The 26,639-nt window shown below is 42.9% G+C and overlaps 1 protein-coding gene and 1 long non-coding RNA gene across 6 annotated transcripts in view; both read right to left on the bottom strand.

Moving 5' to 3' along the window:
• LOC310766653 overlaps positions 1-26,639 on the bottom strand; it is a 331,293-nt gene that overhangs the window by 57,234 nt on the left and 247,420 nt on the right. The window lies entirely within an intron of this gene.
• ESRRB (estrogen related receptor beta) overlaps positions 13,538-26,639 on the bottom strand; it is a 158,647-nt gene continuing 145,545 nt past the window's right edge. For 4 of the 5 annotated variants that reach the window (XM_083616481.1, XM_083616480.1, XM_083616479.1 and 1 more), the window contains 2 exons: positions 19,215-19,484; positions 13,538-18,289 (listed from right to left, as the gene is read on the bottom strand). In XM_083616481.1, coding sequence (XP_083472607.1) covers positions 18,045-18,289; positions 19,215-19,484 — 515 coding nt within the window. In that variant the 3' untranslated portion in view covers positions 13,538-18,044. The remainder of the gene's footprint in view (positions 18,290-19,214; positions 19,485-26,639) is intronic. The other variant, XM_083616482.1, reaches the window with a different exon arrangement.

The following is a 26,639-nucleotide window of genomic DNA, read 5'->3' as shown; positions in this document are numbered from 1 at the left end:
AAACCTGAAAGACTGCCCAGCCTCAGTCAGGCTTAACGATAATGAATCCCCATAAGGGAGAGGAGGTTGGAGGAGCATGTGGGACATTTAGCTGAGCGAAAAGGCAATGCTTAGGTGATACGATAGAGGTTTGTAACATTATGCATGGCATGAAGAAATTGGATGGAGAAAATGTTTTCTCCTATCATAACATTTTGTTCAGAAAAGACACCAGTGGTATAATGGAAGGGAGCAAGTCCACACTCTCTTTTTTTATAATAATTTTTATTAAATTTTTCCTTTACAAATTCATCATCACAACCATGTTCACAAATTTCCAGTTTTTGTACTTCCACCAGCTCCTCCACCAATCATCCATATTTTCTATTTTTACGCATTTTCTATATTTAATATTGCCAATTAATATTATCCTTTCATTTCTGTTTCTTTTTTACAATACATCTTTAACTATCACAAAGCCTCTTTAAATCCCACTAGCGTTGTCTGTTCATCACATATGCTTTTCAGATAATCCGTGAACTTTCCCCAGTCCTCGATGAACTTGTGATCCCTTTGGTATCTAATTTTCCCAGTCATTTTGTCCAATTCTGCGTAATCCATAAGTTTCATTCTCCACTCTTCAAGGGTCGGTAACTCCTCTTGTTTCCATTTTTGGGCCATTAATATTCTTGCCGCTGTTACTGCATATTGAAAAAAGTTTATAGTCCCTTCTATTTATCTCTCTTCCTATTATTCCTAACAAAAAGGCTTCTGGTTTCTTTACAAATGTATATTTAAACATCTTTTTCAACTCATTGTATATCATTTCCCAGAAACCCTTTACCTTCTTACATTCCTACCACATATGGAAAAACGATCCTTCTTTTTCTTTACATTTCCAACACTTATTACATATTTTAAACATTTTTGCTAACTTAACCGGTGTAATGTACCATCTATATACCATTTTCATAATATTCTCCTTTAGCGCCGTACATGCAGTAAATTTCATATTTTCATTCCATACTTTTTCCCAATCAGCCAATTGTATATTATAACCAAAGTCTCTGGCCCAATGTATCATAACCGACTTTATCTCCTCAGCCTTCGTTTGCCATTCCAACAACATTTTATACATTTTTGACATTATCTTATAATCATTATTTATTATCTCTGTTTGAAATTTCGATTCTTTTTCTATATATCCCCTCTCTTTAAAGTCCTTTTTAAACATTTCATTTACCTGAAAATAATGCAACCAATCAAACACATAGTCTTTAACTTGTTCATATGGCTTCATTTTCCATTTCCCCCCTTCTTTAATTACTAAATCTCCGTAGGTAATCCAATTCCCTCTCATATTAATTTTCTTTACACTCATAACCTCTAGTGGAGACAACCAGTGTGGAACTTTGGGTTCTAATATGTTTTTGTACCTATCCCATATTTCTATTATGGAACTCCTGAAAATATGATTCTCAAAACCCTTATGACTTTTCTTCTTCTCCAACCATAAATAAGTGTGCCATCCAAATCTGTTGTCAAATCCTTCTAAGTCTAACAATTTGTTGTTTTTTATCCATTCCATTAACCAGCAGAGACAAGACGCTTCATAGTATAATTTCAGGTCTGGCAGGGCAAAGCCACCTCTTTCCTTCGCATCTGTTAGTAACTTAAATTGTATTCTTGGCTTTTTGCCCTGCCAGATATATCTTGAAATTGTTCTTTGCCACTCTTTGAAGGTCTTTGTCCCCTTAATTATAGGAATCATTTGAAACAAAAATAACATCTTTGGAAGCACAGAAAGAGCCGCAAGTCCACACTCTTTAGCAGAACAGGGAAGAGGGATTCAGCCTGTGCTGGATGGGGGGTAACTTCCCCTTAAGACACAGGTTTGCAGTTTGGGGGGGTCTCTGCAATGGCCAGGCCTGCATTTGCACCATTAAAGCTCGTGTGCCAACTGCGCCTGTTCCTTGTGATGTCTGATTCAACCACGGTGGCACAAGCCTTAGCTACATCCCATTTGGAGTAGTGTAATGCACTCTACGTGGAGCTGCCTTTGAAAAGAGCTCAGAAACTTCAACTGGCTCGGCTGCAGCCAGATAGTTGACCAGGAGGGGTGATAGGGAGCATAAGGTTCATTTGCTACAACCATCCCACTAGCTACTGGTCTGCTTCTGGTGCTGGATATGCCCTATAAAGCCCTATATGGCTTAGGTCCAGGCTATTCTCTCATACAAAGGTTTTGAGATCTTCAAGGGAGTCTCTTCTTTCAGCCCCACCACTCTCGTGGGCATGCTTGGTAGAGATGTGGGAGAGGGCCTTCTCTGTGGCTGATCCCAGACTTTGGAACTCACTCCAGTGGCAGACTTCAGGCTCTCAAATTTCACCAGGGAGCACGACCCTAAAACTCCCTCTGCTCCCTCCCCAAGGAAGCTCAACTGGCTCCCTCCTTGGTGTCTTTCTACCAGCAAGTGAAGCCTTTATCCATCTAACAGGCTTTTGGGAACTGGCTGCTTTTAATGACGGGCCAGATGCCATGCTGGTTTTTGTTGTTGTGATTGCCTGTATGTTTTTAATAGATCTTTTATATATTTAAAGAGTTTTAATTCTATTGATGTTTAATTGTTTTAAATGATCCACCCCCACCAATGTCTTCAGCACTGCTTATTTTATCTGTAAGCTGCCTTGAATCCCTGTCAGGGGAAAAGGTGGGGGTATAAATAAACGTAACGCCAACTGTTGCATGACCCACCTTTAGAATGGTTGGGTGAACTGCAAAAATGAAAAATATTCCTAAGATCAAGGGCTGCTTCTCATATTATAGTGGAAATCACTATTAACTACTAAGTTAAAGCTTGATGTAACATTTTGGTCATCTATTAATTGGTGCCGTTTTGAACACCTAAATTATTATTATTATTATTAGGGCGGGTTATAACCATTTATTTTTTAAAAAAACACACACAAAAAACACACATATTGCACTCACAAGGATAGAGTGGATATTGAAAACACACAGATGTCAAAAGCCATGGAATGTGTGTCTTCCATATTTGCTGAAAGCTATATAGAAGTCGGATGCCCCTGTGTGGTGATGGAATCCTACCATTCCATGATTCCCTAGATAACTGCATGTGGCTGTGACCTGGTAGAGCAAAGTAACAGGGAAACCATCTTGGAAAGTTGAGGAGCTGCTGAAGGCTCCTTCTCCACCGCTCCCCACAGTGTTACCCAATGCTTGTGTGCCCCCACCAACCTTTGCTTTCATTCAAGCCTTTCTTAGTTGCAACCTGCTAGTCATGAGCAACTATCTCGTTTCTCAATCGTCTCCAGGAGGGAAGCCAACCTCCTTCTTGAAGGGCAACCAGACAAGGTTGTTCATCCTGCGTAGCTCTTCCTGAAGTCAGCCCATCCGGTCTGGCCCAGCCTGGCTGTATCTTGTCAGAATCTCTTTGATCCATACAAATCGCCGAGGCTGCTTCTCTTCCACTTCTTTGTCACCTGTGAAAACAATATTCCAAATCTGCCCGATAATCTTTTACCACCAAGGACACCATGGCTGCAGCAAGCGAAGGAGCCCCCTGACTAATGAATGGCCCAGGTTAGTTGGCTGGGAGACAAGCCACAAGTGTTCTGAGATGCATTTCTTTCCCCATATTATTTTATTTATCTCACAGGCCAGTGAAACATTTTAACGCAAAATCCAAACATCCCTAGGGGACCTACCTGCCATGAAAAGTCTCCCAGATTCTCAGACTTTTAAAAATTAACTCAATCAATATTAATTTACTTCACTTGTTCATAAATTAGACACAGATCTTCGGTGACTCAAAGCATATTTTCGCCTGGGACAAAGCATATATTTAAAGGCAAATAAAGGCTTCTGTTTTTTTATTTTTAAGAGTCCTCGTAGTACAAAGAGGACAGACTATGAGAACACACAACCAGTTTCTGTTAAAATACTCTGGCCCTGAATCACAAATCAATATATTTATGTTATCGTGAGGGAAGATGGACCACCTCAAACAGACAAATGATGTCAGCTTTGACACCTAGGACAAAAACTCCTGCGGCAAAAGGATGGAGTGTTGTCATGCATTGTTTGCAACATGCACCAGGAGGCAGGAGATGGTTTGCTCCACCCTCTTAAAAACTCTCTGCCCCTAAAGTACGGCTGTCACTGGACTTGATATGTGGAGAACCTTTTCCAGCTTCAGGGCCACATTCATTTCTATGCAACCTTCTGGGGGCCTCATGCCAGTGTTGGGCATAAGTGGGTAGAGGAATGATGGATGCAATTTTTTACTTTGTACGGTAGACTAGGAGCTACGCATGTGCTCACACTCCCATCTTTCTTCTATGCAGGCAAGCAATACGCTTGTTAGACTTCCAGGACACATCCTGTCCAGTCAGAGGCTCTCGGGGATGGTGCAAAGCAGGACAGCTGAGGGATGTGGGATGGAGAGAGGCCTGTGATCTGTGGTGGGATGTGCTCAGAAAGGAGGAAGAGCTACACTCTTTCCCAGAATTAGAATGTCCCTTTGCCTCTCCTTGCTTCCAATAGGCTGTGTGCCACCCTGATATTTTGTCTGTCTCAGTGCTAAGAAGTGTGCTTCCTCCTCCTCCTCCTCCTCCTCCTCCTCCTCCTCCTCCTCCTCCTCCTCTTTTCTGCCTTGACCTTTCCAAGGTGCCCTCCACCAGTCCCTTCCAGCCTTCTCTTCATCACTGTGGGAAGTGCTGCTTTTCATACTCACAGGATCACTCACCAACCCACTGAAAGGGTCTGCTTATATTGGGAATATGCAGGTGGAAGCTATTGATTTCTCCATCCATTACTTATCACGTGAATTAATGCATGGAAGTGTTTCTTCTTCTCTCTTGCCCCACATTCCTGAGGATGCTTTTATCATGTTCATGTAGATGGCCGTAGCTTGTTCGAAATCGTTTGCTTGTGTGTCATCAAGCAGAGAAGAAGCCCTTGAAAGAGTCTTCAATTACGAGCCGATTCTCTGTCTGGGACTGCAGGGTCATCACCAGTTTATGTACTTTCCGATTAGCACCCATCTCTCTCTTTCTCGTTGTGTCTGCGTTAGGTATCTTCTAAAACCTTTTCTTGTGCTCCACACTCCCGGTAGGTGGTCCACAGCTGCTTTGAAGCAAAGACTTAAGGGGGGGGGGAGATGAAAATGTGGAAAGCCATATATAAAAGCAGAGCATATTTTTCAATGCGCTCATACATTTCCCCTGTCACTGTGACAGTTCTGACAGCATACATTACACACAGCAATTCCATCTCCTGACATCGTAGTAGTCAGCCCTCCATCCTCCTTGAGAAGCGTCTGGGATGAGCTACGCTCTGTGTAATTGCTCAAAGAACGGCTGCAGGACCTCCGAAGCTTGCCAGATGTCACTGACTGAACCCAAGCCCAGAAGAGTAATCTCAAGCCACAGACCACCATAGGCGTCAAGGGGGGGGGGGAGCCTTAAATTAAACATTGACATTTGCCAGTCTTAAGGGCCTATGTTGACACTTGTATAGGTTTTTAAATCCCTGAAAAACCTACTTGTCGAGTGCCTAGGGATGGGTTAATCTGTCACTTTCTGTTTCGCCCAGTTTCTCATTTTTCTCATATTAAATTTGGTTCTCCACATTTCCATACCATTTTGTGACTTTTTAAAAATCAGCCGTCATGAAGCTTCGTTAGCACTTTAGTGTAAATTCATCCAGTACAATTTTCCCCAATACACTTTTTTTACCTAATTTTGTCTCATATACATCTTTTGCAAAGCACTTTCCCTGATATAATGCAATTCTATATGGCTTTGTCACTAGTGTATTCATTTATACAAACCTTTTACCCCAATGTATGCATTTTTGCACACATTACTTGAGTGGGGAGTTGTATTACAAAATTCAGAATTTCAAAGGACGGCTGTGTTTCAGTGTATTGTTTCGGAAAGTTCAAATTAGGTAAATTTACCTTTACATGTGAACTGAATTGAGTTTCTCCCCTATCCCCGAGAGAGATATAGTGTGAATAAATTTTCTAATCAGGATTGCCCAAGGCCAACATAGATTTGGATTTAGTCTCTCTAGAATCACTACTGTACTGTCCATACAGCAGAGCCCTTACTAAGCACAAAGGAATTCTTTATCCAGGATGCAATAATCAGGGAGGACAGGGAATGTAGAATCATACTTTGAAGGCAAGCAACATGGGAAGCTACCTGTTACCCAAGTAACATCATTGGTCCATCTATTTCACCACTGTCTACACTAGGGACAGGGAAACTGTGACTTTCCAGATCTTGTAGGACAGCAACGTCCAACAGCCCCAGTCAACATGGCCAATGGTTAGGGGTGATGGGAACTGAAGCCCACCAACATCCAAAGGGCCACAGTTTCCCCACCCCAGTCAACACTGGTCAGCAGCAGCAGGCCTCTGGGGTCTTCCCCAGCCTTGAGTGAAGATGCTCAGGATTAAACCTGGAAGCTTTATATGCAAATCATGTGCTCTGCCCCTGAGCAGTGGCCCTCCCTTTTAGAGGAGCTCTACCAAATCTCTTTACGTTGCACTTCCTACTCCCATCAGGCATGATGTTTCCCTTGCCACCATTTCAAGATGAAAAGGAGAAAAGGAGAAAAGGAAAAAGAAACAGGGGGAAATCTCAAGGTGCACAAATTAATGGTATGTTACATGGGTGCAGAATGTTTTTTATACATATGGTGGGCCATTGTCAGGGACCATGCTGAGGAGGGCTGCACTGAGGAGGAATGGTGGGAGCCAGCCCTCCCCCTGCTCTTGCTTCTGAATCTTCCCAGGAGCAGGAGGACAGTATAGATTCAGAACAGTGATTTGCAGAGGGCCATAGTTCAGAAGGCAGAAGCTGGGAAATACTGGATGGGGAACAGCTAGGAGAAGAAACACTGGAAGAGAGAGGGTTAACTGATTCATAGTCTCTGGACACCATTCCTCCACTCAGCTCAAGGTCAAGAAGAGCTCAGAAAGTCTCAAAACAGAAAGCACAGAGGGTACAAGCTCAGATTACAAGACATAGGAGTGACGTAGATTAATAGGGATTGAGGAGGTGTGAGCCTTAATTGGGAGCACTGCCATTCTGGGTTGGCACTTTCTTTTGTCCTTCGCTGTGCTTATTAAAGAAACTGACTGGTAAGAATTCCTTTTGTTTGATCTGCTCATTTACGGCCACAGGGGAGGAAGCCGATTCCCTGAAGCCTAATCACCACTGACCCAGGGAAATGTCAACTGGGGGTACAGCCAATGGTGGGCAGAACTCCCTCTATCTGCCACCCCTTCCCTCCTGGCTCCTCTCCTTCTCCACCTCTTTTCACATCCACTCTTTTTGCTACTCCTTCTTCTCCCACTCTCAGTTAGAGCTCAGGCCACCAGACAGGCCCAAACAGATACCTCCTGCCTCTGTGTTTCTCTTGGGGCGTGGGTTCAGGCAGTTGAGGCACCTGTTGCCCAGCAGGTACAGAGACAGAGAAAGGGCTGGTTGCCCTCTGCCACTGCCTCTTCTCCTCACTTCTCAGGTGGTGGTGCAGGCAGGAAGGGTACCTGTGACCGAATCAAAGCAGCGGCTTCGGCTTCCCATAAGATATCTTGAGAGCTCTATAAGATCTTAATGGAACACAGAATCTGCTGCCACAGCCACTTCTCCAGCAATGGCAGCAGCAGGCAATCCATTGGGAGAGGGATCTGCTGCCCCCATGGATCTTGCCCCTGAAGCAGGCAGCTTCATATTGCCTCATTTAAAAGCCAGCCCTGTATGTGGTTTATTTCCATCTTGTTACTCCCAAAATCTCAGGTATGGGACTTGAGAATTCTAATGAAGTCAGGGAATAAATAGTGTGTGTGTGTGTGTGTGTGTGTGTGTGTGTGTGTGTGTGTGTGTGTTTTGTTAGCCCTCGTTACATCTTGTTCTCAGCCAGCTTACTCACTGTGTAATGTTCAGGGAACATAGAGATGACATTGTAATTTCAAAATTATTTCCTGGGTATTGTTTTTGCTGTTGTTAAAATGGCCAGACCCTCCCTAGAATATCTGGCATGGAAGTGGCTTCCGTGCATGTTATTATATTTGGGTTAATGTGTGTGCCTTTAATAATGTAAATGGTAATAAACATTATTTGCAGGATCGACTGACTTCAATATTAAAATTGAAGTGAATTTACAACTCTGAAAATGGAATTGTTGGAGATGATATAATCTGGCTTTAGATCATTTTCTGTCCAAAAATAACATTCTTCACCCCGGTAAGATTATTCATAACCTGCGTATTGCACTCGATTTAATTGACAGGCTGCGTAAATTACCCCCCTCATCTCCCCATGAAAACAACATTTATGTGATTTGTTTTTTTTAACTCAGCTGTTAAATACAGGCTTTAGTTTCTATCAGTCGCTGCCAGTTTAGCTAAAGTGGTTTTCCTCTAGCTTTGCTCTTTCTTATCTGATCATTGCTCTCCCTTTATTGCTTCTGCATTGGAGACACATTTGTGTTACGATAAAGCTGCTGAAATCCAACGACTACTCACTGAAGCAAGGGCCGTCAACAAATCCTTGGTTTTTGGCACAGAAATTTTTTGGGCTGGAGGAACTTTTCTCATTTGAAGAATAAAAACTTAAAAAACAACAACAGAAAGGTATTTTGCTTCTAGATGCACTAGGTTTATGTTCCGAAAAGTGGTGCCTCTAGAATATTTTAATTTGTTCCCCTTTATTTTTGCTAATGTTAAAGAGGTATTTCTTTATTTTATATACAGCCCTATACCCAGAGGTCTCAGGGCAGTTCACAGAATAAGATGAGATCCCGTTCATCAGTCTTAGTAAGGCTGCAACTATAAACCCACTAGCCTCACTGAAATCAATAAGATTTACTTCATAGTAGACATGTATAGGATTGTGCTGTAAAGGTCAAAAACAGAGAAAAATGGGTACTGGTTAATTTTGCCTACTCTTACATTGCTTCTGAAGGAAACTCATTAATAAATCCTTTGCAACTATGAGCTGTACATATGCAATATGTGCAGAGCATGACAGCATAACTTAACTAAATATTGCCCTTGGGGGTTTTGTGTATCATATACACAAACCATTTCTACCTGACACCATGGGAGAGTCTTGTGAAGCTTAAAGTTGGCTGTATGATTTCTGTTGCAGGGGGTGGTTAGAACTAAAACTAATTGGATAGTTCAGATTTTGGGGAAATATAGTGGATTCTTCCTGCTGATTTGAGTGGCAGTTCTACTATGAGATATTATCTGTGTGGACGTAACCCCCAGAGCTGATTTTGAAGGTGCACAGGGACCTTGTGAGGAAGAAGCAGGTTTGCCGTGTGCCCCTGCCCCATATTTCCCCCATAGTTCTCTGTTTGCGCCTTTAATTGTGAGTGCGTTGTAATATGAAGCTTAAATGTAGGGGTGACTTAATATCACTTTTTCATTAGCTGGTTTCTGTTTTTACTAGGGCCTGTGCCCCTACTTGCTTCACTTGTCAACTCCACCAACCTCCATAGCCCAGTTAGTTAGATCATGGTGCTGACAATGCCAAGGTTGCAGGTTTGATCCCCATATGGGGCAGCTGCATATTCCTCCATTGCAGGGGTTGGACTAGATGATCCTTAGGAACCCTTCCAACTCTACAATTCTATGATTCTAACTCCTTGCCCCTTTATTTACACTTCACATAAAAAGAAATCAGACCTCACCACACATCTGCAGCTCACCTTGGGCTACCTGCCTGCTCACCTGCCTGCATCTGTGTCCTCTGGATCCCTCTTCCTCACTTCACCTGGGTTGCCCACCTGCCCACATCTCCCTCCTCCAGTTCCTTCCTCCTCACATCTCCTGGGCTTGCACCTCCGTTATCCAGATCTGCCCACTCCTCTCCTGGACCACAGACCGCAACTGGATCCAGTTCCCCCTGGTTTATGGTCTGTGAGTGATCAGAGAGAAGGTAAACCACATAGGTTTTTGTGCTAGCCAAAACACAAGAGAGGCACTCTTTTTTTTAATATTTGTGCACATTTTGTTCTGTTCAGCAGGAGTTCTGGAGCATGTTGCAACTGGCATCCATTGTGGTTCATGTAGGTTTAGTTGCACTATGGCTAGCAGCTGTAAAGGCCTGACTGTTGTGGACCTATTGACACCATAGAGTTGTAAGATGGTGAGTGCTGAATATAATGCCCTTTTATCATTGTAAAAGGTGGACTCCTGATGTGGTTTCTACAACTAGAAAGCGATGGATTTCCCCCCAAGGTTTAGCTATTGATTAAAGCATTCAATACATTTCAAGTTTTACAAAAAAAAATATCTGCAACGTGGCTAATGATATTTAAATCAAATACAATTTAAATCAAATATATACACTGCAAGTACCGAAAACATTTAACCCCCTGAAGCTGCCTTCAAATCAGATGTCATGCCAAGCCATGAGCCTGCCAGAACTTTGTAGTCTTGACCAGTTGCCAAAAAGTCACAAGGACTGAAGTGTACCTTTCTGGGGAAGAGCTATGCAAGGTTTGTTCTACCACCAAAAAGGGTATCTGGGATCTAGATGCTTTGGAGCAGAGATGGTGAACCTGCAGCCCTACAGATGCTGTTGAGTTACACACACATACCCTCATTCCCAGCCATTGGCCATGCTGGATTTCTGTTGCTATACATAGGGTGGAGCGGACCTGCAGAGCCCTGCTCCTTACTGCTGCTTAATTGGATGGGTCTGGGGCAGAGCAGAGCAGTGGCAAAGTTGAAAGCATGTGAATGCACCCGCAAGAGTGTCAGGTTGGCAGCAACAGTCTCACAGGTGCAACCGTGTGGCTCAGGCATTGCTCCCATTCTGCCCTGTGTAGGTAAGCAACCGTGGCCCAGGTATCAAGGAGTGGCTCTGTTCTACCGCACAAGCTGCTACTGAATTTAATGATTCTGTCTCTGTTGAGATTAATTGTAAATATTGACCCAGGCCACCACATGCTTAAAGCTCCAGGACACCCCTTTGAACGACCACATGCTTAAAGCTCCAGGACACCCCTTTGAACGACCATGGCTTCTCCTAAAGAATTATGGGAGCTGTGGTTTGCTAAGGGTGCTGGGAGTTGTTAGAAAATCCCCATTCCCCTCCCAGAGCTACAATTCCAAAAGTGGTTTAACAATTAATCTCACTTCCCGGGGAACTCTGGGGACAAACCACATAGATCAGAGCATGAGATTCTAAATCTTAAGAGTTGGGGGTTTGAACCCCACATTGGGCAAAAGATCCCTGTGTCCCATTTAACTCTACAATTCTATGATTCTGTGTCAGGAGCGGGAGTCAGGAGCAAGTCGGTAATAAATCACAAGACATGAGTAAAGTTAACTCTTTATTCAAGGAAACAAATTCGACTCAGGGGCCAGGCCTAGTGAGCACAGGAACGCATCCCGGTAGATCTTTCCCCTCCTCCCCAGGTCCTTCCCAAGCAATCTGAGACTATGTCATCATTTCTATATTTGCTCTGCCCTGTTCATACCTCTTCTGGTTCTGGGAGACCAGGGTGGGAAGGGAGCTGGTTGCAGCAGGAGAGAGAGATTTCTTCAGCAACATCCCTCATCACTGCTTCTAGCCCCCCAGCCACCCCACCCCATCCAACCTTTGCTTCTGCCTCTGCTTCTGGGCTGCTCTCTGCCCCAGCCTCTTCCTCCCCCAGTCTGCTCTCTTCTCCCTCTGACCACTCATCACCATCCCACCACCAATCCCCTGACTCTGAGCCTTCTTCCCTTGGGGCTTCCCCAGCTGGTATCTCCCACCAATCCTCTGCATCCAGCCAGTCCATGACATTCTATAATTCTAGCTCCCAGAATTCTTTGGGGGAAGCCATGACTGTTTAAAGAAGCATCATAGCGCTTTAAATGCATGGTGTGAATGTGGCCTTACAAAGTGTCAGCGCTTCTGGTTTTCTAATGGTAGCATAACTAGCTTTGCCTCATGTTGTGTAATTACTGGACCCAAGGCATCTTTTGCTTTGGCCTAAAACCATATTTCTCCTTGTTTAGCTTCATGCATCTGAGCCATTGCTCAGTATTTTCTTGGGATCTTCCATTGACATGCCATATGTTTGGATTCCATCACTGAAGACAACTGCTCCTTTTCTCTGAGCGGTTCTGTCATCTCCCTCTGAAAAACCTCAAAAGCGCGTTCCTTTTTATTTTTCCTCCAAAAGAAGAGCTTGGGTGTTTGAGATAAAACCTAAGCATCATTTCCAGGAGATGATTATGCACTGCTGTGCTAACAAAATTCATGTTTGGGGTGCTTCTACACAAGAGCTCTTCAGCGCTGTTAAGACATTGCTTTTTTTTTTTTTTGCAAGTAGCAGGAAGCAGAATTAAAATTAGGGTTCCATACAGCTTTAGCTGTGCCCTTTCATATGGCTGAAGATGGTTCTATAATATCTCCTCACAAATAAGCTGCTTTCAGCCACTTACCTGGCTACTTCAGGTTTATTGCTTGCAGGTTTAGCTGGTTTTATTGTTTTCTTATTGCTCCCAGTGGGACGATTACTAAGTAATGTCTCCTTCAGTAGGTGCTCTATGAATTGCCCCATGTTAATTTATTCTCCCATAAGGGAGTGGCCTTTGCTTTTGGTTACTGATTTCCTCATATCTTTTTTCTTAATTTAATTTTTCTTTCTTTCCATTTAAAAAAAGTAATGGGGAAAATAGGAAACCAGTTATTAAGCACATAACCCCACGGGAGGGGTGGCGGTTCTGACGTGGAACAATTTGCAGAGAGGCTATTCAAGGGGAAATTACAAGTCACCAAGCTAGGGTCAACAGGAAGCAATAAAATCAGCTGACCATACAAAGAGGAAGTGATTTGTTTACAGGCACAGGAGCCTTGAAAAACATTGGTACTGCTTTGTTGGTCCACATTGAACAGCCTCAATCTCCAATTATATTTTAATGTTTTAAAACAATCGCAAATCAGGTCTGGAAAAACATGGGAGGGCAGCACAGAAAGCAAGTGATTGGAAAAAATATATATGGATATTCTATAAAAAGTGGGTGAACAAAGGAGAGCAATTCCATAGAAAAGGGTTAGTGTGGAAGCATCTGTGGACTAGACAAAGTTAAAATGGAAGGGGAGGCTCCACACTTCAGAGGTTTGCCCCTAAATTCTAAAGAGGGACAAAGATGGAGGAAGAAAGGTAGTGCACACATTCTTGCTCCCCTTCCGATGTGTTTATTTTAACCCACAATATGAATACAGTTAAGAACTTAATTCGTTCTGGAGGTCCGTTCTTAAGCTGAAACTGCTCTTAACCTGAGGTACCACTTTAGCTAATGGGGCCTCCTGCTGCTGCCGCCACACAATTTCTGTTCTCATCCTGAAGCAAAGTTCTTAACCCAAGGTAGCATTTCTGGGTTAGCAGAGTCTGTAACCTGAAGCGTCTAACCCAATGTACCGCTGTACCTGGATGTACCATAGTGTAAAGCAAATCTCTCAGTGCGATAAGGTGAAGTGATGATTTGGAATACTCAATAAATGCAACCTCAACAGGATTTGTTTGTACATTTGTTTTATTTCTCAGTTTGTTCGAAATGACCTGTACCACAAGAATACGATTTATTTAATTAGTTATTTGACAGTTTTTTCTTTCTTTCAGGAGCAGATAATAGTTGAGTAGTTACTGTTTTATTTCACTCTTGGACTATGACACCCTGCATAGTTTTGCACAGGCTTTCCCATCTTTCCCCCTTTGCTTGTTTTTGGCTTCTCTTAACCATCAAGTCACCAGAGCAGGACTGGCTTTGGACCACATGACTGGCCAAAAAACCTCAGCCACATACATTCTTAGGGTTTCTTTCCTTCCTTTTATGACAGCTGCTTTAGCATGGTTTCAAAATACGTGTTTGACATTTCTGAACACATGAGTCAGTCTGGTTATGAAGAGAGAAGAAAATAACCCCCCTTATTTGGCATGAACAATACTGTTGGGTTGTGGTTTTACAGTTTCTTCATATTTTCACTTCAAAATAATGCCCACCTTTTTCTCAGGTGCAATGGGTGGTGGGTATCGCACCACTGATCTGAAGCGATTCCTGTCAACTTGGGTGTTTGCTTGCTGGTTGCACTAAAGGCCAGAGACCCCAGAAAGGAATGTGAATGCAAGCAGCATTTGTTGCCTCCATGGCACACAGGGAGGGTTGTATTTCAGAGCAGAAGACAGTGACCTATGTAAAGCTTTGGGAAGGAGAGAGTACACTGCAGGTTACAGGTAGGCACAGAAGTAGGGTGACACAGCTTCCTGGAAAGGGGGAGGTTGACAGATGTCATGCTTCTATTCTAGTGAAGGCACTTACCTGCATGCCTTGCCCTAAACTAATCCCGGGGTTAGCACTTGGGGACTTCATTACCTACTCCATGGAAGCTACTAATGTCTGAAGGTTTGCAGTTGTCAGAATGATTCTTGTACCAGTAGTTCGTACCTTACAAAATATTTAACTCCTATGTGCAGGACCGGATAATTGCTTAGTGCATGCTTGCACACACACACACTTTCTGCTAGTTCCAAAGGCATGGAACCAGAGCTGTCCCCATATTGCTAAAATCTGAAGCTGGTCTGTGCTATCCACTCTCCCTATAAGATCTAAAGCATTACCAAGTTGCTGCTCTGGTTGATTGCTACTGTCTTCCTCAGATGTATGTTCTATTAAATTAATTTGGAATATGTGGTCTCAGCGTCCTCTATGATTATGGACGGTATCCACATAATGCCTTCCACCTCCACGTGGATTTCCACTTGCACAGTGGGACTTTCCCCCCTATGTTCCCCTTCTTGCACCCTGCAACCTCCCCAAATATGCTCTTGAGGGTTGGGGGGACCCCTGGAAGAGATTTAGGGGATTGGTGGTCAGAGGAGAGTGGATAAGTCCCATTGTGCAACCAGCAATCCTTGCGCTGGCAGGACCATGACAACCCTATATCTCTAAGATTAAACCATCGTCAAAATTACTGAAGGTTATGTGGTCTGCCACTTAGTTTTTATCAGTCTTCTCCAACCTGGTGCCATTCAGATGTTTTGGATTACAGTTCCCATCCTCCCCATCCTCCCTGAAAACTGGCTGGGGCTGATGGGAGTTGGAAACCCAAAAATCATCTGGACGGCTTCAGATTGGGGAATGTTGGTTGAGAGTGATGCAGCTGTATCTCTGATTGAACCAAAAAGGGCACAGTGAGTCATGGACAAGCAGACTCCATATTGCCTCCGACTTCAGAAAAAATAAACACTGGTACAATATATCCTTGATTATGCAGAGGTGTGGGCAATGCCCTACTTGAGAGCTTACCAGAATGGCCACAATTGGAGACAAAAGACTGCACTAAATGGACCCTGGGTGTAACCCAGCAAGGCAGTGATTTTATGCTCCAGCAACATAAGATGACCTTAGGCTATTTGCAAATGAACAAAGTGGTAGTTTTACAAACATGGGAACAAGAAGTATTTGTTCCCGCGTTTATTGCATTTACTGCGTCTTCACTTGTTTACTGCCCCAAAGTGGCAGTGAAGGAAGGCTGCTTTAAATGAGCATGAAAATGCTCCTCCCAATAAGGACCCATGATTGAGGCCTGTAGTGCCAGGAACTCTTTCTCTGGCCTTTAGCAGAGGAATCCCGCAACCATGCTTTGCAAAGGAGAGACACAGGAACATAGGAAGTCTTGTGCAAACTCAGGTCTATTTGCTCGTAGCCCAATATTATCTACTTTGATGTGCAGTGGGTCTCTAGGGTCTAAGATGGGGGCATTCCCCATCACCTGTGATCTGATCCTTTTCAACAGAGATGCCAATAAAGGAACTCAGGACCTTCTGCATGCCAAGCAGGCGCTCTGCCGGTGAGCTACTGTTGTCCCCTACATGTGATGGCTATTTTGGAGAAGAATGACAATGACTGTTAGTAGGATAAAGAAAGCTGGGGAGAGAGGAAGGCTACTCTGAGAAAAGGAGCATCCATCAAAATACTTTCCCCCATGGATGGAAAAGAAGTAGGGAGCCATTTTGAGCAGAAAACTGGAGCTGTTTGTCATCCAAAAACAAAACTGTCAGGAGATTGTAAGTATGGTCCAGCCCCCAAATCAGTTGCCAACCGCAGGCGTCCGAAGGGAGCTGCATGATTACTGTGTTTATTTCTGTCGCATCCTTCATAGTCATGGAAGACCTGGCTCCCTCCCTACCCCCTTTTTCCCTCTTCAAAAAAGAGGACCTTTGGATTAGCATCTGGATGAAGCAGCAAAGTGAATTAGTACAAAGTAAAGAAGTTGAGGCCTCTGTTCTGATTTACCTCAGGAAGCAGACAGGACACTGCCCAGCCCTCACTTGGCAAATGATATATATATTTTTGCCATCCATACCTTTTATTGCTTTGGTTAGACCTGTTTTCACATGTTTTTTTGACCACTCCCTTTGGAAGTAAAATTCACTTGTATGGTCATCTTGGCTTCAATGCTGCTTCTGCAACAGTGGGTTTAACTCTTGAACTCACTGCTGGATCCCAAAATAACCATGAAAACAGACACACAAACACATCACCCTCCTGAAAAGCCACAAACCAGTCAAAGCCATCTGGACATGTGGCTCTGTGGGACTGATGAGAAGAAAAGTAATTAAACTCTGAAAAGAGGGTTGGCAGGGGCCAAGCTAACTTGGAAGCCATTATTTTTATGAATATAACCTAGAAACCTTACCTCCCCAATCCCTTGATGGGGAGGGAGAAGCACTTCCAATTCTCAGAGGCACTATCTTACTTATCACTTCAAGCCTGCCATTCCAAACAGGTTTTGGCTCAAATATAAGCCTTGCTACCCTTGCCTTCCTTCAGCTACACTCAAGCTGGATTCAAGCAACTGACCTCAATGAGAGAGTTGCCACAGTGGGAAAGGAATGTGGAGGCAAAAATTAAGTATCTCCCCTGGGTTGTTTTAGTTCTCTTAACATGGCGCAAGCCCAGCAGGTGAATTCTTCTAATTCTTCTTCTCCCCTACCTCTCAGGGAGTATATCCAATATTTGGATTTGGAGCTTGAAATCTATTGGTGAGGAAAGACTGGGAAATGCCCTGGTTTGGGATAACTTTTATTTTGGCCCACTCCCTGTGATTCCAGTGACCTCGGGCCATGTGGAGAAAGAAGGAAAGGAGGTAGAGGGTTTTCTTTTTCTTTTGAAATAGCACCATGTCTAGGAGGATGAAGGGATGACTGAGTGACTACAGCCTTGGAACAACAACAAAAAGTATCCAGCTACTTCCCTCTGCATGTTCTCACACAACAAGATCTTCTCTCTCAAGGACATGTCTCCAGCTTCTCTAGTAACCATCACCAGGAATGTTATGACTGCACATGGATAGGGGAAAGCCAGGTGCAAATATGCTGTACAATATCACAGGATATCTTACACGGTCAGGCCTGTCCTTCCCAATAAGAAGGGCCTCTATGTACATGTTTTCTGTGTAGCTTGAGCACAGGAGGCAGCCATTCTCGACTTAAGAGATCCCATGACGCTCCTCCCCAAACAGACCACCATCACATGGACCACAGCATTGAGGAAAGGGGTCAAGCTGCGGACCCACTGACGCCCAGATATATTTTTAAATCTCCTCTCACGCCACCATGCTATGAATGTTACAAACTCTTATTTTTCACCATTTTCTGCTTCAGTCCCCACACCCCTTCTCTTAGGTCAAAGAAGATGGGAATGGGCTGCCCTGGATAGTGCAAACAGCATCACTCTTAGGGGCTCCAGACTTCCTTTGGCTCCCTCTGCAAGTGCAAGAGCTTGTTCTATAATTTTCCAGAAAGAAAGAAAGGAGGGGAGGGGGAAGAGTGATGTTGATTAAAAGAGTTTCCTTCTCTGTACACAATAATCTTCAGATGGATGTACAGACTGGCGTGGCTGCCAGATGGATGTTAAATAATTCTTCCATAATAAATGATTGGAGATAAAAGCCAGCTGCCACCTCTGTTTGGTTAGCTCCATGGCCGCAACCTTGGCTTCCAGTTTGCTTCCTGGGCCCTGTCAGACCTTGGCTTCCAGCATTTCTAGGAAGAGTTTGTGCATGGGGACCTTGCCCTGCAGTTTGATGCTATAGAAGTGCTGCACGGCCTTGGCAGCTGTTTGCCGCAGGAGGGGAAGGGTGAGCAGCAGCTTCCCTGCACGCCGTGGTTCCTCATGACGCTGGCTCAGCTCGTAATCCTGGAGAGCTTCGTGGAGAAGGTCTTGGAGTTTCTGCACTGCATCCATGTCCTCTATGTGCATTGAATCTGCAAAGAGACAAGGCAAAACAAACAAACCAGCGAAAAAGTGAGAGGGCAAATCTGCATGTCCTTTAAGAAGAGCTGATGCACCCTTCTTATGCATATCACTGTCTTCTGAGGTGCGGTACGAGAGGCAGCCTTCTCTGTGGCATACACCACCTCCTAGATGGAACTTCCTGCCCTAGAGGTTAACACATATTCCACCAGCATTTGAGAACCTTTCTTTGTCTACAAGCCTTTGATTCTATTACTGTTTGTGGCTGCAATCTAACTCCACTTATCTGGGAGTAAGTCCCATTGCATTTTCTAGGACTTCTGAGTAGACATGGTTAGGAATGCACTGTAAGTTATGGGTTCTTGTATTTTTACAAGGATCTTACGGTTCTTTCTAACCATAGAAAGGTTAGAAAGATGGTTCTTTCTAACACAATTTTCAGTGTTGAGGCATGGGGGGGGGCTGTTTTTAATGTATCTATTTTTCATGATGGAATGTTTTTAGATAGGCCTCTCTACAATGTGCAGCTGCCCCAAGCCAGGTTCAAGCACTGGCTCTGTATCACAGAGCCTTTTAGTGGCAGTTTTCCAAGATCAAGGTAGCATTGGAGTTAGTAAAAAATGAAGTGAAGCAAACCACAATGCTGGTTAAATATGAAATTGCTACGACCCAGTGATCTGGAAGCTGTTTCGACAACTAGGGGGATATAAAAACTAAAGGAGGTGCTCAGAACATCCTTTCTACCTTGACCACCGTCAGACTGAACCAAAGGAATCATAAAGGAATGTTATCTCACTCTAGTAGTCTAGAAAGTCCCCATTTGGACCACATGTAAAGCTTATGAACCCAATGTCCAACCCTTTCTTTCAGTGAGCCTTTCAGTTGCATGGGCGATGGTGGCCAGACTCTCATTTCCATCCCAGATGGTAACCTTACCTGAATTGGCAAGAGCCAAGGCCTTGAGTGTCACAAACTCTTCCTTCTCCACCTTCAGCTTCTTATACCTGCGCACAAGCTGTAGGATGGCCAGGTAGAGCTCCAGCAGGCCCGTCAAGCGAGAATGTTCCTCATCCATGATGTAATCTTCAGCATAGACCAATTTATCCTCATAGGGTAACGAGCGGTAGACGATACCCAGGATGAGTATCTCCATCCATGCGCTCTGCAATAGGCTCATCTGGTCCCCCAGGGAAAGATTAGAAAAGCCTGGCAGGGCAAGAAGAGCAAGTCAACTTACGTACACAAGTAGGAGACGATGTTTTAGCACTGCCTGCTCCAAGCCCTGAAGCTCAGAAATCTGGCGGGGACTCTGTTAGGTCACCCAGTGATGGAAACCTCAATATTCCCGTGGGGAGCCCTTGGCCATAAACATTTAACCACAGTTCAAGGTAAAAAAAATGCACCTTTGACCAAGTGCTAAAAAAAGAAGAAATGAAACTTTCAATCATTTCACTCACAGGTGTGCCACATTTTAAGAGCCAGTTGCATTTGCAGTTCCACATGGTAAGCTACTTCCTATGTCAGGCATGGCCAAACTTGGCCCTCCAGATGTTTTGGGACTACAATTCCCATCATCCCTGACCACGGGTCCTGTTAGCTAAGGATGATAGGAGTTGTAGTCCCAAAACATCTGGAGGGCCAAGTTTGGCTAAGCCTGTCCTATGTAGTTTGGGTGATTTTAACCATTCCATGACACACATGGATTTTGTAATGGAATACTTTTATTCACACAACCCCATTTGGAATCACCTTCAGCTTGCCATATACCAAAGCTTCCCATTTGCTTTGGAAGCTGCACACATGATTGAAAGAAAGAGTAAAGACTCAGGTGTTTTATTTAAAAGGACTGATCTATGTAATTTAGGTGGAACAGCTGCCTAATAAACCATGTATACTATAAACAAATAAATGTAGAGCTGTGGATGTGTTTTCACACTTGCTGCCATAGAATAGCATTAAATACTGCCATGTGCCTGGCTATTAATGTTAGGCTTGCTTATACATCACACCAACAAGCTTTGTAGCATTTAATCACAAAAGTCCATTCACAATCCATTAAGTCCATTCAGGCTGCAAACAGAAGGACCCCCTCCATGAGTGCAACTCCCTTCCAAAAACAGAAGTTCATTCCCTTTACAGAAAAAAAAAAGTTAGGATCCAAGTCAATTTTTCTTAACAATGGAACTCAATCCAGTTTTATAACATTGCCTCCACCAACCAGAGGATCATTAATGTTACCTTAGGACCCACAGGAACAAACAGCACCTATTCTGACATGAACACGAATTTGGGTACCAGGCAGACCAGACAATGAAAAGCCATGAATGAGAACTGAACAAATTAGAATTAGTAGTCTTTATTGAGATCCCCACAACAGAGGAATGCTGTGCTTGAAAACTACATAGTAAGATCATGTGTGTTGGCAGGAATTTTTCTAGGTGCTGGTGGGAATGCAAAGTACATACTAAATGGGGGCCTGGCTAGTTTCTCACAAAAAAATAAAAAGAATAGTTCCTGTATGTTTTGCCTTATAACTCAGATTCCGCAAGTACTAGAAATGTACTCTCTCACTTCCTTTTTTTTTTACGTGAAAACTGGGGATCTGGAGATTATGGTAGCACCTTAAAGACCAACTAAGTTAGTTCTTGGTATGAGCTTTCGTGTGCATGCACACTTCTTCTTGAAGAAGTGTGCATGCACACGAAAGCTCATACCAAGAACTAACTTAGTTGGTCTTTAAGGTGCTACTGGAAAGAAATTTTTGTTTTTGTTTTGACTATGGCAGACCAACACGGCTACCTATCTGTAACTGGAGATTATGGTTCATCCAGAGGCAGTGCCACCTAGCTTGCCCACCTGCTCTCAAAACTGGAAAGGTCAGAAGGAATCTGGGAGATGAATAACATACAGTCCACACTGGAAAAATGAAATCAGGCATCACAGCTAGTGTGGGAAAGGAGGCAAGGAGATGGGCTTTGTTTCTGTGTGAAACATAAGTGTAGGAAAAGGCCACTTCCTATATCACAAATTTCTTAATGTGCCAAGGACAAATGTCTGTCTACAAGTGATTCAGACATGAGTAAGACACTGGGAGTAGTTTGGCATATGACTATCTGACTCACAAACAGACACAGGTATAAATTTCCCTCTGTTGCAACTTTACTCACAAGAATGTCATGGACATCTCACTTTTGCATGATGAAATTTTCCATTTTCACTCTTGAGATGCTCTTTCAAAATTAGCAGACTCACACAAGAGTCCTGAAGAAATGGGGGGAACTGTTCATGCTGAGGGAGGGAGAGGATGAGAGTAGAAACACTACTGACAACTGAGCTTCTTCTCGGTATTTCCTGACTCTTCCTAGTCTGTCACAACACATACAAATCCTACATATAAAGAAAGCATGGAGACTCAACCTAGCCCAAAGTCTGCCTGCTCCTTCCACAAAGAGTGGTTTATTTTCACACCTTGGTTACAACCAGGCATGGGGGAGAAATTCATTTTGTTTTATTTGCTTAATGTGAACCTAGATAACACCATACTTTCCAAACCAATATGCAAATCGAAATGCAGTTATCCTTATAACTCACTCTTCAACAAGTTTTGTGATGCAGTTCTCACCAAACGTATATTAGGGAAAACTAAGCACAAAACTGTGCATGTGACCAAAAATAACACACAACAATGCCTTATATTAGGCTCTTGCAAAAATGCATATACTGCTTGCAAAAACTGATATATTAGGATAAGTGTACCCCAAAATGTGTTTGAGTTTTTAAGGGTTTGCAAACTGATACAAACCGAATTTGAGATTGGAAAATTTAGAACATGACATTGACAGATTCATCTGTTCCTAGTAACAAACAGGGAGTTACCTAACATTTCTTGCCAAGTGTTGTAAGAGATCATTCTGGTTCCTTTTTCTTCTTTTTGTGCAACTGCTTCACTGCTGCCCCACAGTTCCTCCTAAGCTCATTAACCTTTGACTCAGAGACGCTCCAGTCCCTCTAGCTGTGATTTACGCTCAGCAGGATGCCTTTATTCCCAGAGTCCTTTGCTCTGGTACTCGTGCGCCTGCATCTGGGCCAAGGGAGCCAGTCACTGCAAGGATCATTTGATTTCTCTTGTTATCAACTTGGCAATTAACAAAAGAGCTGGTGATTGCTGTATTGACTGGTCGGGAGTTCCATTTTTCTGTCTCAGCTATCTCAGCCCAAGGAAGTGAGGGCAGAGGGATGGGTTAGTGGTATTTATTTATCACTACACCATGTTTTGTGTTTGTGTTGCCAGAGGAGGTAAGGGGTGATAATGGCACAGCAGTCCTTGGACATCCAATTTCCCTTATCAGGCCACTGAATAGAAAAGAGGCCGCAGGCCACATTAATTAACAGATACCAATCAGCTGTCACGTGTTGTGTGTGCGTGTGTGAGGCCTGATGGGTAGGAGGGAGAGATCGATAAAGCACTGGGGAGGAGTACCAGAAGAAATAAGAGGACAGCTGAAGAGGAGGCTGGGACATCAGGGACATGAGCTGCAAAACCAACCCTTCTTGGCGAGTCTGAAGTTGGAAAGGAGCTAGGCTAGACAGCTAGGTTGCAGTGCATTGCTGACCACAACCCAGTGCTTTGCCCTGTATATGTCTGAATAACAACAAGCTGCCCTTTTAGCAAGGGAGCTGAGTTCTTCTGTTGCTAATCCGCATTTATGTAGCAAGAAAACTATGCTCACAAGTTCTGCTGAAGACCTGTAAACTATTCATCGTACTGACTTATTACGGTCAGTTCATTTATGCTTGACGATGTCCTAATGGAGGAAGGCGCTTCCATTCCATATCCAAGAACCATCAAAATGAAATAATAATCCAGCCAGTTTAGCAGTTACAGAAAAAGCTCAATCTTTTCTGAGCCAGACAAGCAGACATCATTTGAAACAGTGTGAGAGATTAAACATCCCAACCACACGGAACAAGCAGTGCATGAGGTATTTGATCTGGTATCTCAGGGCCTCTTCACTCATTACACTAGGGATTTTAAGTGTATGCCTAAAGTGTGCAGCGTGCATGTGACAAACACACTTGAAAATGTGTTTCACACAGGTACATGCAACAGAGAACTGTTGATAGTAGATCCCTGCCAAGTGTACACACACTTCTATCATGGGCAAAGAACACCCTGCCACTCCAAGTTCACATCCTGAGCATTGTGCTCCACAAATTTGCAGATGACACCAAACTGGGAGGGGTGGCTAACACCCCAGAGGACAGGATCACACTTCAAAACGACCTTGACAGATTAGAGAACTGGGCCAAAACAAACAAGATGAATTTTAACAGGGAGAAATGTAAAGTATTGCACTTGGGCAAAAAAAATGAGAGGCACAAATACAAGATGGGTGACACCTGGCTTGAGAGCACTACATGTGAAAAGGATCTAGGAGTCTTGGTTGACCACAAACTTGACATGAGCCAACAGTGTGACGCGGCAGCTAAAAAAGCCAATGCAATTCTGTTTTTTTTTTTAAAGTATTTTTATTCAAAAGTTTTTCCATGTAAACACGACATACATAGACATACAAAAACAAAACGAAACAAAAAACATGTACCATTTCGTATCCTAATTTCTTATACCTTCCTTCCCCGACTTCCTCATACCTCCCATTTCTGTATTCCAAATTCTTATCAATTGTTCAGCAAATCTTCCCTTATTTTAGTTAAAGTTTAGACTAATCTTCCTTATTCTCCTTGTCTTAACCATTACTAATAGTAACCATTTACTTTCTAATCCAACATCATTCTAACTTTCATTAACTTTATAATATTTCTTTAAATAGTCCTTGAATTTTTTCCACTCTTCTTGCGCTGTTTCTCTTCCCTGGTTTCGGATTCTGCTCGTCATTTCTGCCAAACCCATGTAGTCTATCACCTTCATCTGCCATTCTTCCAGTGTGGGTAGATCTTGCGTCTTCCAGTACTTCGCGATGAGTATTCTAGCTGCTGTTGTAGCATACATGAAAAAAGTTATATCTTTCTTTAACACCCCTTGGCCGACAATACCCAAGAGAAAGGCCTCTGGTTTCTTGGTGGAAGTATATTTAAATACCTTTTTAAGTTCATTATAGATCATTTCCCAGAATGCCTTAATCTTTGGGCACGTCCACCAAAGGTGAAAAAATGTACCTTCCTTTTCTTTACATTTCCAACATTTATTGTCAGGCAAATGGTAAATCTTTGCAAGCTTGACTGGGGTTATGTACCACCTATAGATCATTTTCATAATATTTTCTCTTAAGGCATTACATGCCGTAAATTTCATCCCAGTGGTCCACAACTTTTCCCAGTCAGCAAACAAAATATTATGACCAATGTCCTGAGCCCATTTAATCATAGCTGATTTAACCGTTTCATCTTCTGTATTCCATTTCAGCAGCAAGTTGTACATTTTTGACAAATTCTTAGTACTGGGTTCTAGCAATTCTGTCTCCAGTTTTGATTTTTCCACCTGGAAGCCAATTTTGCTATCCAATTTGAACGCTTCATTTATTTGATGATAATGCAGCCAATCTCTCACCTTCCCTTTTAGTTTCTCAAAACTCTGCAATCTCATTTTGTCCCCCTCCTTTTCCAAAATTTCCCAATATCTTGGCCACTTGGACTCCATATTTAACTTTTTAACTGCCTTAGCCTCCATTGGCGACAGCCACCTTGGAGTTTTATTTTCCAGCAAATCTTTGTATCTGACCCAAACATTTAATAGTGCTTTTCTGACAATATGATTTTTAAAACTTTTATGTGCTTTAACCTTGTCATACCACAAGTATGCATGCCACCCAAAAATGTTATTAAAACCTTCCAAATCCAAAATGTCTGTGTTTTCAAGAAGCAGCCATTCTTTCAGCCAGCAGAAAGCTGCCGCTTCATAGTAAAGTTTAAAGTCTGGCAGGGCAAACCCTCCTCTTTCCTTTGAGTCCGTTAATATCTTAAATTTAATTCTGGGCTTTTTGCCCTGCCAGACAAATTTAGATATATCTTTCTGCCACTTCTTGAAACAATCCATTTTGTCCATTATTTGCAGTGCTTGAAACAAAAACAACATTCTTGGCAATACATTCATCTTTATGACTGCAATTCGACCTAACAAGGAAAGCTTTAAATTTGACCAAATCTCCAAGTCTTTTTTCACTTCTGTCCAAGTTTTTTCATAATTATCTTTAAATAAATTCACATTCTTAGCTGTCATGTTTATACCCAAATATTTCACTTTTTTAACCACAGTCAACCCTGTCTCATTCTGAAACCTTTCTTTTTCCACCTGTGTTAGATTTTTCTCCAATACCTTTGTTTTTGACTTATTCAATTTAAATCCTGCCAATTGACCAAACTCTTGGATTATTTCCAAAACTCTTTTCGTACTAGCTTCTGGCTCTTGCAATGTAAGTACTAGGTCATCTGCAAATGCTCTCAGTTTGTATTGTTTAGCTCCGACCTGAATCCCCTTAACCAACTGGTCCCTCCTGATCATATTAAGCAAAACCTCCAGGACCGATATAAAAAGTAATGGGGAGATAGGGCACCCCTGGCGTGTCCCTTTTTCAATCTTGAATTCTTCTGTGACCACATTATTTACAATTAGTTTAGCTTTCTGTTCAGAGTATATTGCACCTATACCATTCTCAAACCCTTGGCCTACCCCCATCCCCCGGAGGTTCTTCAACATAAAACTCCAAGAAATGTTGTCAAAGGCTTTCTCGGCGTCCACAAATATCAAAACTACCTTAGTGTTTATGTTCACTTCCAACTTCTCCAAAATGTCAATTATATTCCTTACATTATCCGACAAGTGCCTTTTCGGGAGAAAGCCCGCTTGGTCCCCATGAATCTCCTCCATCAAAATTCTTTTCAGTCTCCTTGCTAAAACATCAGCAAAGATTTTGTAATCCACATTTAGTAACGAGATGGGTCGGTAGTTCTTAAGTTGAGTCTTTTCAGTCTCTGTCTTTGGTATAAGTGTAATATAGGCCTCTCTCCACGTATCGGGTGCCTTCCTCCCCTCCATGATCTCATTGCAGACTTCCTTCAAAGGTTGTATAAGCCCTGCCTTTAAGACTTTATAATATTTGGAAGTCAGTCCATCCGGTCCAGGTGATTTGCCCAACGTCATGTTTTGAATGGCATCTTCTATTTCCTGTGCTGATATTTCCTGATTCAAAATTGTCTTACTTTCCTGTGAAATCTCTTTCAGCCCATTTTTCTCGAGGAATTGTTGTATATCTGTTTGTTTTTGCGGCCCTTGTGTGTAAAGTTGTCTAAAGTAGTTCTGAAAACAATTCCTAATTTCCGCTGGGTTGCTTATGTTCTTTCCTT

The sequence above is a fragment of the Podarcis filfolensis genome (genome assembly GCF_964270895.1).
Source record: "Podarcis filfolensis genome assembly, chromosome: 1".
NCBI classification, from domain to species: domain Eukaryota; kingdom Metazoa; phylum Chordata; class Lepidosauria; order Squamata; family Lacertidae; genus Podarcis; species Podarcis filfolensis.
Note: the sequence above shows the minus strand (reverse complement) of the source record. Positions and strands in the feature narration are given on the sequence as shown.